This window comes from Aspergillus japonicus, assembly GCF_003184785.1.
Source record: "Aspergillus japonicus CBS 114.51 unplaced genomic scaffold BO86scaffold_3, whole genome shotgun sequence".
NCBI lineage: Eukaryota > Fungi > Ascomycota > Eurotiomycetes > Eurotiales > Aspergillaceae > Aspergillus > Aspergillus japonicus.
The window spans coordinates 1,156,109-1,169,755 of NW_020291640.1; the positions used below are offsets into that span (position 1 = coordinate 1,156,109).

The 13,647-nt window shown below is 52.8% G+C and overlaps 4 protein-coding genes across 4 annotated transcripts; 1 reads left to right on the top strand and 3 right to left on the bottom strand.

The window, feature by feature from the left end:
- Window positions 1–29: 29 nt before the first annotated feature.
- On the bottom strand, window positions 30–2,956 carry dppV (dipeptidyl peptidase DppV). The gene is made up of 8 exons (XM_025668695.1): window positions 2,715–2,956; window positions 2,606–2,657; window positions 2,318–2,556; window positions 1,246–2,260; window positions 968–1,190; window positions 682–914; window positions 360–571; window positions 30–278 (listed from the first exon to the last, which is right to left on the bottom strand). The coding sequence occupies exons 1-8, from the start codon at window positions 2,777–2,779 to the stop codon at window positions 137–139; spliced, it is 2,181 nt and encodes a 726-aa protein (XP_025532602.1). The 5' UTR covers window positions 2,780–2,956; the 3' UTR covers window positions 30–136.
- A 237-nt stretch (window positions 2,957–3,193) lies between these two features.
- Window positions 3,194–6,531, bottom strand: BO86DRAFT_385503 (DNA ligase (ATP) CDC9). The gene is made up of 4 exons (XM_025671123.1): window positions 6,166–6,531; window positions 4,224–6,051; window positions 3,938–4,168; window positions 3,194–3,883 (listed from the first exon to the last, which is right to left on the bottom strand). The coding sequence occupies exons 1-4, from the start codon at window positions 6,201–6,203 to the stop codon at window positions 3,341–3,343; spliced, it is 2,640 nt and encodes an 879-aa protein (XP_025532603.1). The 5' UTR covers window positions 6,204–6,531; the 3' UTR covers window positions 3,194–3,340.
- Window positions 6,532–6,830: 299 nt separating this feature from the next.
- BO86DRAFT_353291 (uncharacterized protein) lies at window positions 6,831–10,777 on the top strand. Its single transcript, XM_025669521.1, has 2 exons — window positions 6,831–7,045; window positions 7,097–10,777. Exons 1-2 carry the CDS (start codon window positions 7,013–7,015, stop codon window positions 10,673–10,675), a joined length of 3,612 nt encoding a protein of 1,203 aa, XP_025532604.1. The 5' UTR covers window positions 6,831–7,012; the 3' UTR covers window positions 10,676–10,777.
- Window positions 10,761–12,433, bottom strand: BO86DRAFT_117128 (translation initiation factor eIF5). Its single transcript, XM_025665969.1, has one exon. It carries the CDS (start codon window positions 12,268–12,270, stop codon window positions 10,990–10,992), a length of 1,281 nt encoding a protein of 426 aa, XP_025532605.1. The 5' UTR covers window positions 12,271–12,433; the 3' UTR covers window positions 10,761–10,989.
- Between the last annotated feature and the right edge of the window lie 1,214 nt (window positions 12,434–13,647).

Sequence of the window (13,647 nt, forward strand, 5' to 3'; positions counted from 1 at the left end):
CCCCCAATCCCCCCGGCAGGTAGTAGCATGAATGCATAAATGAGGCCTAGATTTCTCGATCGTGTATATTGAAATCTGTGTCTTTGCCAGCATGGCGACAGTAGATACAAGGGATCGAAACCCATCCACCCAAAACTCAAGAGTCGAAATCCACCACCGGCACCACCGTATCCTCCAACCGGACGGCGTCCGGGTTTGACTCCTCCACGCCGGAGTACCGGTTCAACCAGCCGAGGACCTGCTGATGCCAGACGAGGCTGTTCTCCTGGTTGGTGACCCTATAGTTTGCCTGATTAGTTCGCGCTGTCGCACAACAAATCCGAAGAAGAAACAAGGAGAGCTGAAAGGGCCCAACGCACCAGTGATCCTCATCCGGGAAGTTCAAGAACCGACTCGGCACGCCGCGTTCTTGGAGGACGTTGAACAGGGCGATGCCCTCGGCGACGTCGAGGCGGTAGTCCTTGTCGCTGTGGACGACGAGTTGCGGGGTCGAGAACTGCAGGATCCGTTCCGGGGCGGAGGGGTCGAAGCGGCGGTAGTTGTCGCGGTTGGCCCAGAAGGTGCCGTTGAACTGTTGCATGGTGCATGCCGTTAGTTCGGGTTGTCGTCGGAAGGGGGGAAGGTGTAATGAGAGTAGAGGGTGTATGTGAGCTATGACAGAAGGAGAATAGGGGAGCGCACGTCATGTTCAATGAACCACAACTCGTCGGTGGCGATCTTCGCATCGGCGACGAATGTTCCATCGTGAGAGACGAGTGCCTTGAGTTTGCGGCCCAGATCTGAGCCCTGAATCCAATTGACCATGAATCCGCCGTAGCTGGCGCCGGCGGCGACGCCGTGGTCTGTGTCGATGAAGTCGAAGTTGTCGTGTACGTGCTGCCAGGCTTTCACGAGGTCGTCGTAGGGAGCGCCTCCTTGAAGTATGGTTAGCATGGTCATATTCCAAGGATAGAGGATGTGTTCATACCCCAGTCATTTGCGATGGCATCAGTAAGGGCATCTCCGAAGCCAGTACTGCCTGTTGGATTCGGAGCGATGACTACGTAGCCCTGATCCGCGAACACCTTGGGATTCCAGCGCGTGCTCCAGGAATCAGCCCATGAGCCTTGGGGTCCACCGTGAATGTATAGAACGAAAGGATAGGTTTTGCTCTTGTCGAAGCCTTCCGGGTAGATGATCCAGGAATGAATCTGAGATTCGATTAGTACCTACCCAGTGAGGAAGGGCAAGATATACTAGACTTACCTCGGTCCAATTACCTTGGTAGTAGAACTCATCAATATCAGAGGAGCTCAATCCAGCAAGCTCGGGGTCAATCTCGTTGGCGGATGCCAGTGTCTTGATGACCCCCAGGTCGGGACTAGCTGTATAAATGGCCCAACTAGTCCAAATGGTCTTTCCAGTGACAAGGATAGTGGAATCCGGCAGCACATGATATGCCGCCACAGAGCCACCGTCAGTGAAATTCTTCGGCTTGAAGTCATCTCCTGCATCCACTGGAACAGAGAATAGCCTGGTACGGCCATAATCCTCACTTGTAACGACAAGACTGTCTGAATTGACCCAAGCTACTGTGTCTGGCGATCGATCCCAGTTCTTGGCAAGTGTGGCGATGGACTCCTTAGCTCCAATAGTATAGACGTACAAAGTGCGCCTGTCGGACTCGTACTGTCTGTCTTCCATCTGGAAGTATGCAAGTTTGTCACTGTTTGGAGAGAAGACGGGGTTGCTAGAATCTCCTTGAACCTCGGCAGGAGTGACAGCACTCTTGGGTCCATTAATTGCAACAGCCTTCTTCGAACCATCATGGGGCACAAGATAGATGTAAGAAGTTGTAAGGTTGGCACGAGGTAGCTCTGGGGCCTTGCTCTTAAACGCTACCCACTTGCCGTCGGGCGAGAGATCATAGTCCGAATTCCCTCCAAAGGGAGGGTAAGGGCTCTCAGCATTCTTGATTGGGGACACCAGGTTCGTAAGACTACCTTCTGAAGCATAACGACCCGTGCTGTTACCACCAGCCGAGCTGCTCAACGTGCCTGAGAACACAGCATGAGAGGGCGGGGTAAGGTACGTGTTCCAGTGACGGATGTAGAGACTGTCATAGATGCGAGCGGAGCTTAGGGCCTTCTCGGCTAGCTTCTCATTGTAGGCCGTGCCGTTGCCATAAGCCTTACCACGAAGAATGAATCGTACATCACCCGAGTCCGTGACAGCTGTCTTGAGACCGAGAAAGTTCGCTGGCAGGGAGGCTGCCTTGTACCTGCATGTCATTGTCAGGTATCATTCATCAGCAGTGAACGGAGCAGTAAGAACTTACCCATTCTGGAAATTTGCGATATCTGAGATCCACAGCTCAACACCACCGGGAATGTCTGCGTTGGTACTGTTGATGTAGAGAACGGTGGAATCATCCGTGCCAAGCCAGATGATCTCAGAGACGTTACTGTCGTTAGTGAGAGTGCTGGTCTCACCAGACTTCAGGTCAATCAGGCTCCACCATGAGCCTCCGGAATGGGTGTCAAAGGAGTACTGGGAGACGGAAAAGAGACCAAGAGCCTGCCGTGGTCAGTCTTCTACAGATCTATAATCGGGTCAAGGAACATACTCCAGATGGATTGGGGATGACTTCGTCTCTCCGCGGAGCACTAAGCAATTGCCTGCAGGAAATGAGACGTCAGCAACAATACGATTGTTATTGTACAAGTGGTACGTACTCGGGGGTCAGTGCTGAAGCCGCCGAAGCCGCAGCGAGAATGGAGAGCCATCGAAGAGCTCCCATGATGACGTTGTAGAACAATTGCAAACAGGTCGGAATCCAGGTTCCCGGGAGAAGGTCCACGTTGAACAGAACACCAACCCGGGAAAGTCAGAGAGAGGGAGGGACCTATTTATGAGGTCAAGCAGACCAGGCCGAGAAGGCGAGGAGAGAGGCGAGAGTGAGTAAATTGGAGAGTGCGATGATGAAATGAGGAAGTCAGTTGAGGACCTGCCTGATCAGGATAAGCAGCAACAAAAAAGTGGACAAGCAAGGGCGGGCTGCAAGTCTTGGGTTGCAATGCCAAGTTGATACACATTCCCGACTGCTGCTTGGCACCCTTAAGTGTCTTGCATTGCTGTCATTCACATGGTCTGATTGCTAATGTTCTTGAAGTTCGTGGTTCATGAGGAGACGTCGAGTACGATGCGAGTGTAACCGACATGTCAGACATCAGGTATCAGACATCGGACATCTCATAGTTCATTATCTATGTTGATTAATCAACGGGCTGGGACTATGAATCGCAGCACCTGGGCTTCCAGTATGTATGTACGTAATAACAGCACAGCCAAATCGCTCAGCTTAGTACTCAAAATCATCATCCACTCCCTTCTTAGCATTTTCCTTTTGCACCGCCTCTTGCTTGCGGTACATCTCTGCCACTGCCCGAGTCGTCGTCGCCTCATCGGGCTTTTTGTCGTCACGGCCTTTGATGAATCGTGGGAATCGAAGAGAGATTCCCTTGCCTCCTCCAGTCGTTCCCTCGAACTCGTCAGCTGCAGCCTTATAGCGTGGACTCAGTGTTAGATCAGCAGTCTTGACCTCCCAGACAAAGCGCGGCTCAAACCACACATCCGGTTGATCTTTGGGGACAGTTGAATGGGAGTAGAACGGCTTCGGCCGATCAATGACGATAGGAGAAAGTTGTTTATGAAGCTCTTCCAAGTCAGCCTCCGAGAAACCAGTGCCAATGTTGCAGACCGTCTCGTAGGTCTGCGTGCTCGTGTTGTAAGCAGCCAAGAGGAAGGCACCGTACACTGATGTACGCTTGCCTCGTCCGTGATATGCACCCAAAACAACGAGATCTAGGGAGTCGCCCACCCCGGCGAGGTAATCCTTTTTCACCTAGTGTCGTAGTTAGTAACAGACACGAGTCAGGTTCAGCTCTATTTGGCGTACCTTGAGCCAGTTGCGGCTCCGCTTGCTTGGTTCATAGCCACTCTCTTCAGTGTCCAACATCTTCACCATCAACCCTTCACACGAGGCTTTTACACTTTCATCAAGTAGATTCTGGATCTCATCCACAACGTTGGTATTCCCATACTGCGCAAACTGGAACTCGCCTTCAGCGGTTTCAAATGACTCATGGAGAAGCTCGCGACGCTCTCGCAGGCTCTTTTTCACTGTAGGCTATTGTTTTGCGTCAGTGTCTTGGGCTTGAACGATGAAAGGACAGACGTCATACCTCTCCGTTCAAGAACAGCAGGTCGAAGGCAAAAACGCAGACTTTGACTTTAACATCCTCCGCTTTAACATCCTTCCTCTTGCGAGTCATAAGCTGCTGGAATGGCAAAACCTTCTTGTTCACTGTGTCCCAGGCAACGGTTTCACAATCGAGGACAAAGCTAGTAACACCGTCCTTTACCCATGTGTTGAGTTTCGCAAGCACGTCTGGATACTTCTTGGACAAATCTTCCGAGTTGCGAGAGAAGATGGAGCTAAGACCCTGGCTGCCACTCTGCAATGTCGCCTTTGCTCCGGGGTACTGGTGGACTGAATCGGGCGCAACATAGTGAATCTGGGCTCTTTCTCCATCATATTTATACTCACAGGTGAAGTCTTTTCCTTCAAATCGATCAAGAACCTCTGTAATAGACTTAGTTGGTTTGGCAAGCATGGGCTTGATGGGGATGCCCGGCTGCAGCTTGCAGTGCTCGTGCAAATTCGAGAGACCATGCTCGAGCATCAACGGGATGATGATCTCGTAAGCTGGCAGCTCGCTGTATACAGTCTTCAAGATAGCCTCACCCTGGGCCAACTTTTCGGTGGAGGGTGCCTTCTCTCCTCTGAGCTCAGCCTCGTGCGTTACCACAGCTTGAGCGAGGGCAACAAGGACCGTCTTCTCCGCTAGACCAAGTCTAAGCTTCCCTTCTAGGAAACGGATAATATACTTGGCTTCACTAGGTCCGCCCTTGTCCTTGGTAATATCGATGCCCTTGCTGCCTTTGCCTGCAGCGGCGGTATCGGCTGCAGAAAGAAGCTTCTTGATGCCGGAGATTTTCTTATCTTGAGAACCATGTCCCTGCACCTTCGCAATGGTAAGAAGGCCTTCATGCACGCCTCTGACTGTCAAGGGCTTCGGCTTAAACATGGTTGGCTGATTTGAGCGACTCTTGGCGGCGACGAGTCCGAGATCGCCGATTTCGTGCTGATCAGCCTTTATGACGGCCAAGCTTCGTCCTGTGCTCTCACCAATCGCCTTCATGATCAGAGACTCGCCAATTCCCAGCTCAATGCCTGCATAGTCGGCTGCCAGTTTGTTGATCATAAGCTGGACAGTGGGAAGAAGGTCCTGCGGGGTCAAACGCAGTACTTGCCGGAGAAACAGAGAGCAATGAGCGAGGATGACCAATCGTTTTGTGGTCATCTCTATCAACGAGAAGGTCGTACACAGTGCTGCATATGGCACCGGGTCGCCAGATTTCCAGTCAGGATAAGGCTCACTTCCGCTTGCTCTGAGCGTGGCCTGTACCTTCTCAAGTTTCTTCTTTTTCACCTCCGGCTTTTCGTCTTCCTCATCCTCACTCAGCGATTGTGCTTCTTCCTCCTCCGATACTTCCTCCTCCTTCTCAGGTGTCTTCTCGCCCGAAGCTTTCTCGATTTTCAGAGATTCGGAAGGTTGTTTGGATTTGGTTTGCTTCTTCGGGCTCTTCGGGGACGGGGACTTTTTCTTTGGGGAGGTTTTAGGAGAGGCAGTCGATCCATTCGCTTGCGAGTTTCTCCGACGGCGCTTGGGTGCAGGCTGAATATCGCTGTCTTCATCCTCGCTGCTGTTCTCTCTCTTCGACGTGGTGGTATCCTCCTTGTCGTTTGTATTTACTGTTTCTGGCTCGGCGCTAGAGGACTTGGCTTCATCCATGGGTTCGTCCTTGACCTTGGCACCATTGACAGCAGCTGACTCTGGTGCTTTATCGACGGTCTTCTGGATCTTGCTCTTTTTGCCCGAAAACGCGAGCGTGGTCTGCTTCTTAGGCGCATCTCGTGGGGCGTCGGAATTCGATCCGAAGAACCTCCTAAAGATTGTCATCATATGTTAGTTGAGAAACTCTCGGGACCAAAAATGGAGAATACCTAGGCGCCAGTCATAAAAGACGCACCCGAGAGTTAGCTGGGAATCCTTGACGTACCCCAGAGTTGCTTGTTTCCGACCCTTAGATTCCGCCATTGCGAGAGATACTGAGGGACGGAGACGATAATCTGATCGCAAGCAGGAACTAGATACGAGCGGCCTTGGCCGAGAAAGCGAGGAATCGGGGTGCGCAAAGTGTCGAGTCGAATGCAGCGTCCTCGGAGCTGTGGTGCCAAAGGCGGGATTCCTGCGAAGGAATGGAAAAGACGGCGTAACACACGCGGAACGGTATGAAGAGAGCATAGACGTTCGCTGCTACCGCCTTTTACCTGATAATAGACTTTGCCAGCTTGTCATTTATATGCATTGAGGGTCTGTCGTTTCCATGGGCCAGGCACACTAGGTAGACATTGCTGCCTTCCAATTGCTTTAAGCTTCAACGGGAGCCTTGGAGTTAACGCGACGTGACGTGACGCGAAATTAATCAGTGTCACGTGATTGGACTTACACATCGGGTAAGTCGAGTCGATGCCTTGGGTTCTTGACAGGACGATGAAAGTCACATCCGGAGTATCATTTAGCACCAATGCTTCAATAGAATGCTCATTCTTGGGTCGAGTCTTGCTACAGTTCAGTGGAAGGCTCGAGTTGAGCCAGAGTGACGCATTTGCAGATCAAACCATGCAAACCTCTCCACATTCACCGCCCTGGGAGTCGGGCAGAAAGTGATCGCGAGGGCGGAGAGGATTATTGATAATGCTTCCTTTCGATCGCTGCAATGCACAACCTGATGTTTCGCTGTAGCTAAATGGTGAGGCTCTTTGATGATTTGTCTGAAATATTGAGTGGCTGCAATGTCTCTGCTTGCATGATCGCTTTCATTACACCCAAATCAGTTCGACTCGATGGAGATCTCCCGGCAGGAAGCTTTCACCAAGGTGCGACTCCAGTTCAGTATCATGGCCGAACCAGACTAATGCATAGCGAAGCTCAAACCACCATGTGTGGAACTAAGCGCTGTCGGCTTGCGCTTCCGTGGGAGCCAAGCGTCGCCTAATGATGTCTTCAAGGCTTTGAAGTCTGTGTACGCCGTTCTGAACGAACTCGGCAATAAAGATGCCCTGGACGAAAAGCTCGCGGAGTATGCATTCTTCCCTCTTTGTCACATCTTCAACGAGACGCAAAGAACACCAGTCAACTCTTTGGAACTTGCTGTCAAATGCTTGCAAGTTCTTATCGAGAAAGGATGGCGGAGGCGTCTATCTCCTCAAATGGGCAAACAGCTCATGATACTTCTGACTTTGATCGTGGGAGGTGCACCGAGCAAAGCCAACGGTAACCATCCCGCACAAGCTCGGCCAGCAGAATTGTCAATTACAGGCTTCAACTGCCTTTCAGCTATCTTCAATGTTCTTGAAGGTCCCGAGGCCACCGCCACCATCTACCATGAAGTTGGTACCGCCACTGTGGTCGATCAAACAGTCTATGTTCTGCTAGAAGGAATTAGCGACGACCAATCGGGTCAGCTTTGCATTTCGGCGGCTGAATCGCTCATAGCCCTTTATCGTCGCATTACTGATAGGGTAGTCCTGGCTAGTATCATGCCCCGGACAGTCTCAACCCTGACGAAAGTGATACGACCCACGACGCAGACGCGGCGCTCGTACAAGCTTTTGAGTCTTTGCCTTCAGATCCTCACCTACATGCTAAGAACAGTTCTCAATGATCGAGCTTCAAAGGTGACCGAAAAACAAGATAATTCACAGAAGCCGGACGATCCGCTTGTGCTTGATGCCTCCTGGCTGAAAGCTACAGCCACGCAGATCAAGCTTGCGCTTGCCAATATCATACAGGTCAGACGACACGAACGGCCTGAGGTACAAACAGCCCTTCGTGAACTTTGCTTGATGGTGGTAGAAGATTGTCAAGCCACACTGCAAGAGTCGCTACCAATCATTGTCGAAACCCTGATCGTATTGTCCGACGAGGACGATAAGAATGTACCAAATGAAGCATTCACAGCTCTTACCCACCACGCTACGACTTACCCAGTCGTGGTAGACAATCTCAGGAATTCTTTGCACACCTGGATCACTTCGTTCCCACGGACTATGCAAGGCAACGACGAAACAGCGAAACAATGGGCAGTGAGGCAGATATCCACTGCCTTTCAAGTATTGTCACAAGTACAGTCTAGTTCCGATATCCTGGAAAGCAGCCTGGCGTCGGGTATATGTGACAGTGTTGCTGCAGCCGTGAACCACACAATGAATACACTGCAGCCTCTCAGCGCCTCTGCCCTCCAATCTCAGAACATGGAAGTCTTGCACCATGGAAGCAGCGCTGTCACTTTCGAACCCGTGCTCATGGAACATAAGAGCCAACGCGACACACTGCGGGATCTTCGAACCATGATCGTCAGGCTGGGTTCTTCGGAATCCGGCAACGGAATCACACGTCTCATCGTCAACCGAATTTACCAGGAGCACGGCGACGCCCTCATTTCACCCATGTGGCTTTCATTGAAATTTCTCACAAGTAACCTGCAGGCCACATCAGCCTTTGATGACTTTATATCGCTCGACGAACTTGAACCCTCAGGCCAACTCACAACGAGGGCTGGTATGATCGAGGAACTGTATTACATCGCACTGCCAGTCTTGAACGAGCCACTGGCCAATGACTCCCGCGATTGGCGGGTACAGGCTCTGGCGTTAGAGGCCGTCGCTCTGCAGGCACAACAACTGGGCGAAGCCTTCCGGCCGGAATTAATGGATGCGTTGTACCCAGTCCTCCAATTACTGGCTTCGAGCAACTCAAGCCTTCAGAGACATGCGATGACGTGTCTGAACCTGCTCACGGATGCATGCAACTACCCGGACGCCAGCACTATGGTCATAGAGAACGTTGACTACCTTGTGAACTCAGTGGCGCTGAAGCTGAATACCTTCGATGTATCTCCCTATCCGCCCCAGGTGCTGCTGATGATGGTTAAGCTCTGCGGTGCACGGCTGATCCCGTACCTGGACGATCTAGTGGATTCCATCTTCGGCATCCTAGATATGTACCACGGCTATCCCAAGCTCGTCGAGCTGATGTTCCGCACATTAGCGGCCATTGTCGACGAAGGAACCAAAACTCCCGCCATGCTAGCAATTAGCGACGGCAAAGGCAGCACCACCAAGCCCGACCACCGCAAGAAGAGATACGAAAGTCTGCTGATCTCGACCCTCGCGCAAGACTTCGCCCAGCGACGAGCCAAACGCGCCAAACTCACACACGAGCTCCCCGCCGAGCCCATCGCGCACCCTCGCAAGCCCTGGAAGAGCTCACCCCAAGACGAACAAACACCCCCCACCGAATTCGACAACACCCTCGTCGAGTTAGAAAATGACGAATCCGACGAGCCCCTCCCGGCCCCGAAGGAACCAGAAGACGGCGAAAAGCCGCTGAGCAAACCGCACACCCTCCTCCTGCACATCGTCCGCTCGATCCCGTCCTACCTCACCTCCCCGTCCCCATACCTCCGCCACTCCCTCCTCACCATCCTCACCGACGTCTTCCCAACCCTCTCCCCCAACGAAAACAGTTTCTTGCCGCTGATCAACGATCTCTGGCCCACCCTCGCCGCCAGAATCTGCTTCCCATCCTCCCCAATCACCACCACCACCTCCTCCCCCACTACAGCGACAACATCCAAACCCCATTCTACGCCCACAGCCCTAACCCTTACCACCCCCATCCCCCCAGAAAACCCAGAATCCCTCGAAGAAGAAACCTACGTAACCACAACCGCCTGCCACGCCATCCGCACCCTCTGCCACGCAGCCGGGGACTTCCTGGCTTCGCGCGTGGAATCCGAATTCCCCCGCTGGGAGCGCCTGTACCGCCAAACGTGGACGAAAGTCCGGCATGACGCCGAGAAGGCCCTCGAGCGGCGGTCGCGGCAGCACCAACCCCAACCTCCGCACACGAAAACGATTCTCGACGTCACGTCCCCGGAGAACCAAACACATCCAACCACAGAAACGCCCAAATTCCACCTTACGCAGTCCCTCTCCCTGCACGCGACCAGCGCCCGCACCTTCACGCCGCATCACGCCATCTGGCGCGGGCTACTCCCGCTTTTCATCACCCTGCTCACGCACGTGCGGCTTCCGCTGAAGGTCGGGGATGCGATCGCTCGGTTTGTGGTGGAGTGGTTGGTTTTGTTTGCCGCCGGTGGTGGTGGTGGTGGTGGGGTGGAGGTGTATGAGCTGTGGTTAGCGAGGCAGAAGTCGAGTGATGGCGGGGTTGTAGGTGGACGGGTCGGTGGCGGTGGGGAGGATCAAACCGAAACGAAATCTGCTGATTTAAGGTCGATCGAGGAGGCGCTGGAGGCGCTGGAGACGTGGAATGCGGATTTGACGTGGTTTCTCTTCCAGGAGCACCGGGCTCGCGGAGTCGGGTCGAACACCAAGAAAACCGCGCCGAGGAGTGGTCCCTTGATTTGCGAGGTGGTTGAGGAGCCTTTGAAGGAGTGGACCGTCCCGGGGAAGGGCTTGAGGTTCGCAGAGTTGAGTTTTTGAACAAGTACAAATCGTCGGCAACTTGGACAGGACAGAGTGGTACATATACTGCCTACGAAAGCTGGATCTACTATTTAGTGTGGAGATAGATGTATAGAGCAGAGAAGTTTATTGGTAGCTAACTAATATGTTCTCGTCTTGTGTAAACCTCTCAGACAACAAACTCAACCAACAGCGGGTTAGAACCGAATATACGAATCAAATGAGTGGATTCGGTGAGACAAACAATAAGCGAAGAAACAACTAGAGGCAAAATCCCGAAAGCGATCGATCGTCTAGAACTAGAACTGGGAAACCAGTAAGCTGGCGGCAGTCTACTCATCGTCTTCCTCCTCGCTCTCCTCCTCGCTCTCGGCGTTTTCAAGCCACTCGAGGAAGGGCTCAGCGGCCTTGCGGACCTTCTTGCTAGTCGAGATGTCGACGTACTTCTTGCTAGCCTTGGAACCCCAAGCCTTGAGGGTGTCCTCAGAGATGAGGTCGTGCTCGTAGTACTTCAGGAGCACAGCAGGAATCTGCCCGATCAGCTCGGGGCGGTCCTTGCCGACGAAGCGCTCGGTTCCACCCAGGAAAGCCTTCTCGTGACGCTCGGAAGTGATCATCTTCTTGAGAAGACCGGCACGGGCGGGGATCTGCTTGACGATCTTGTCGTCGAAGATGGTCTGGGCCAAGACAGCGAGAGTCTTGTGCTTGCCCTCGATGCCATACTCCTTGGCCTTCATGTAGATGTCGACATCACTGACACCAGTGACGCCACCCTTCTGGGCGGCAGCGTCGATGATCCAGCTACCAAGCTCATCGTAAGCGGACGGGCCATCGGCACCGTCCTCGTCGGCATCCTCAAGGACCAGGGTGCGCTTGAGATCATCGGGAAGCTCCTTGGCACGAGCCTTGACGGCCTCCTCAGAGACGTCGACCGCCCAGTCATCGTCGTCAATCTCATCTTCGGCCTCAATGTTCTGGGCCTGAGCCTTGATGCGGCGGGTGAGCTCGTCGTCGCTTCCTGCTTCCAGGGCGGCATCGGGGCTCTCCTCGTCGCCATTGTCGGAGTTGCTGTCTCCGGGGCTGCCATTGCTGTCACCGTTGGCTGCCTTACTCTTCTCCTTCTTACGCTCGCGGCGATCCTTCTTCGAGGCCTTGTCCTTCTTTCCTCCCTTGCCCGAGGCGACATCACGCAGGATGAAGGTGCTCAGCTTGAGACGGGAGTCGACCTCGGAGCGTTGACCACAGGCCTTGCAGTCCAAGAAGATCTTCTCGTCCTTGATGTTGACATCCGTTTCCGGATTCTTGCATTTCTTGCAGAGCACGAACTTAGAGATGAAGCCATCGAGATAGTCCTGAAGCTTGGGGGCATCATGAGCACCGTTGATGATCCAGCGGTCATCGGTCGGCTTAGCGTTGGCCTGAGCACCGAGCTCGAAGCCGAAGTACTTGATGACATAAGCAGGAGGCCGAGCCAGAGACTGAGCGACCGAGTTCAAGTTGACGACGACGGTCTTGATACCGTTGCCTTTGCCCTCGATCTTCGACTGCAGGCGCTCCATCTTGTAGCGGTAGAAGGGATCGGAGACATCCCGACGAATGTTGACAGTAGCCATGATGACGGTTGGGGTGGATGAAAATCTTCAGGAGAACTGATTGTTGTGGTTATATTAAGCGGGGAGGATTCTGGACCAGGGATATCTTGTCAGAACAAGACATGCGTAGGTTCCTAGTTGCGAAGGAATGGTGGCGGTTTTTTGTTTTGCGATCGTTTAGAACGAGAACGATAGAGGGCAGCCCAAAAGCTTTCAGCCACAGGACTTCGAATGTCTACTACAAGGTTTCGACGTGAAGCGAAACGATTGCAGCTTGAGCGGCAGGTGGTGATCGAAATCTCTGACGCAGGACGAATACATAGACAAGTTCTCGACCGACTCTATTTTCAGTGGCTTTCTCTGGCAGGAAAGAGAGAAACCAACGGGTGGTTCTTCTGTGGGGGAGGGAAAATCGACGCGGTCAGATTCGTAATGCTGGAAAGGATGGTGGCAGTGAGACTAACCAGAGTGGCTTGTGGGTGAGCAAAACTTGAGGTGCAAACCAGCAGGCAGGAACGGTCGCCTGAAGGGTGAGTTAAGAGGACAGCAGCGTATAACGCCGATGGAGTTTGGATAAAAAAAAGGGGGGTGGTTGACGAAAACCGAGAAGTGATGTGATAGAAAGTGGGTGAGAAAGAAAGAAGAAAGAGAAGAGGAAGAGCAGGAGATGCGAGCGCGGGTAGAAAAGGCAGAAAAGGTCCCCAAACAAAAAAAGTCCGACCCGGGTTTGTGCCAAGGACTGATTGGGAAGGAATGGAAAAGGTAGGCACTTTGCTTCCTGCCTGAACAATCTGGCCACCGAGTGAAAATTTGACGTGAAAAAATGGGATGCTGAGTCAGCTCAGTTAACTAAGGATGCCGGCCTTCCGGTTACACGTGCTCCCATTCAGTCAATCCAGTCGCTAAACTATTGCTTGCTCTTTCATTATTATTGTCCTCTTGGTCCGAGGCAACTATGGTTTGCTCCGACGTTATCCCCGAGATCCTCGTGTTAGTGTTTTCAGGTTGTTGCCGCTGCCGCTGCCGCTGCCTGCTCCCATGAACCCTGCCCAAGCCTGATATGAATGCCATGCATTCGTCTCAATTCGATGCTACATGAATTACTACGTAATTACGACAATGGCCTGCCTGCTAGGCTACCACCACTCCGTAGTTACACAACCAGAGTGTGGCCTGCTTACTCTGGACAACTTATCCCGGCCAATCTTTTCCAATGAAGTAGCTCTGATATTCGAGGACTCACCGCCACCTGTCTTGTCACACACACAGCTCAGGCACTGTGGAATATGAAGTGCGTTGCGGTAGGATGTGCTGGGATGCCTTGGACAAGCAAGGAACCTTAGAGATCACTCGGTCTAATTTTGCGTAGCAATCGTCCAGATAGGGTGGAATATATAG

Bases quoted from the DNA above. Each gene is read 5' to 3' on its own strand.
- dppV (XM_025668695.1), bottom strand. From the start codon at position 2,779: ATGGGAGCTCTTCGATGGCTCTCCATTCTCGCTGCGGCTTCGGCGGCT. The intron at 2,658-2,714 runs GTACGTACCACT...CATTTCCTGCAG, and splicing joins GCTTCAGCACTGACCCCCGA to GCAATTGCTTAGTGCTCCGC. The intron at 2,261-2,317 runs GTAAGTTCTTAC...AATGACATGCAG, and splicing joins ATCGCAAATTTCCAGAATGG to GTACAAGGCAGCCTCCCTGC.
- BO86DRAFT_385503 (XM_025671123.1), bottom strand. From the start codon at position 6,203: ATGGCGGAATCTAAGGGTCGGAAACAAGCAACTCTGGG. The intron at 4,169-4,223 runs GTATGACGTCTG...GCAAAACAATAG, and splicing joins TGCTGTTCTTGAACGGAGAG to CCTACAGTGAAAAAGAGCCT. The intron at 3,884-3,937 runs GTACGCCAAATA...CTACGACACTAG, and splicing joins GGAGCCGCAACTGGCTCAAG to GTGAAAAAGGATTACCTCGC.
- BO86DRAFT_353291 (XM_025669521.1), top strand. From the start codon at position 7,013: ATGGAGATCTCCCGGCAGGAAGCTTTCACCAAG. The intron at 7,046-7,096 runs GTGCGACTCCAG...TGCATAGCGAAG, and splicing joins GGCAGGAAGCTTTCACCAAG to CTCAAACCACCATGTGTGGA.
- BO86DRAFT_117128 (XM_025665969.1), bottom strand. From the start codon at position 12,270: ATGGCTACTGTCAACATTCGTCGGGATGTCTCCGATCCCTTCTACCGC.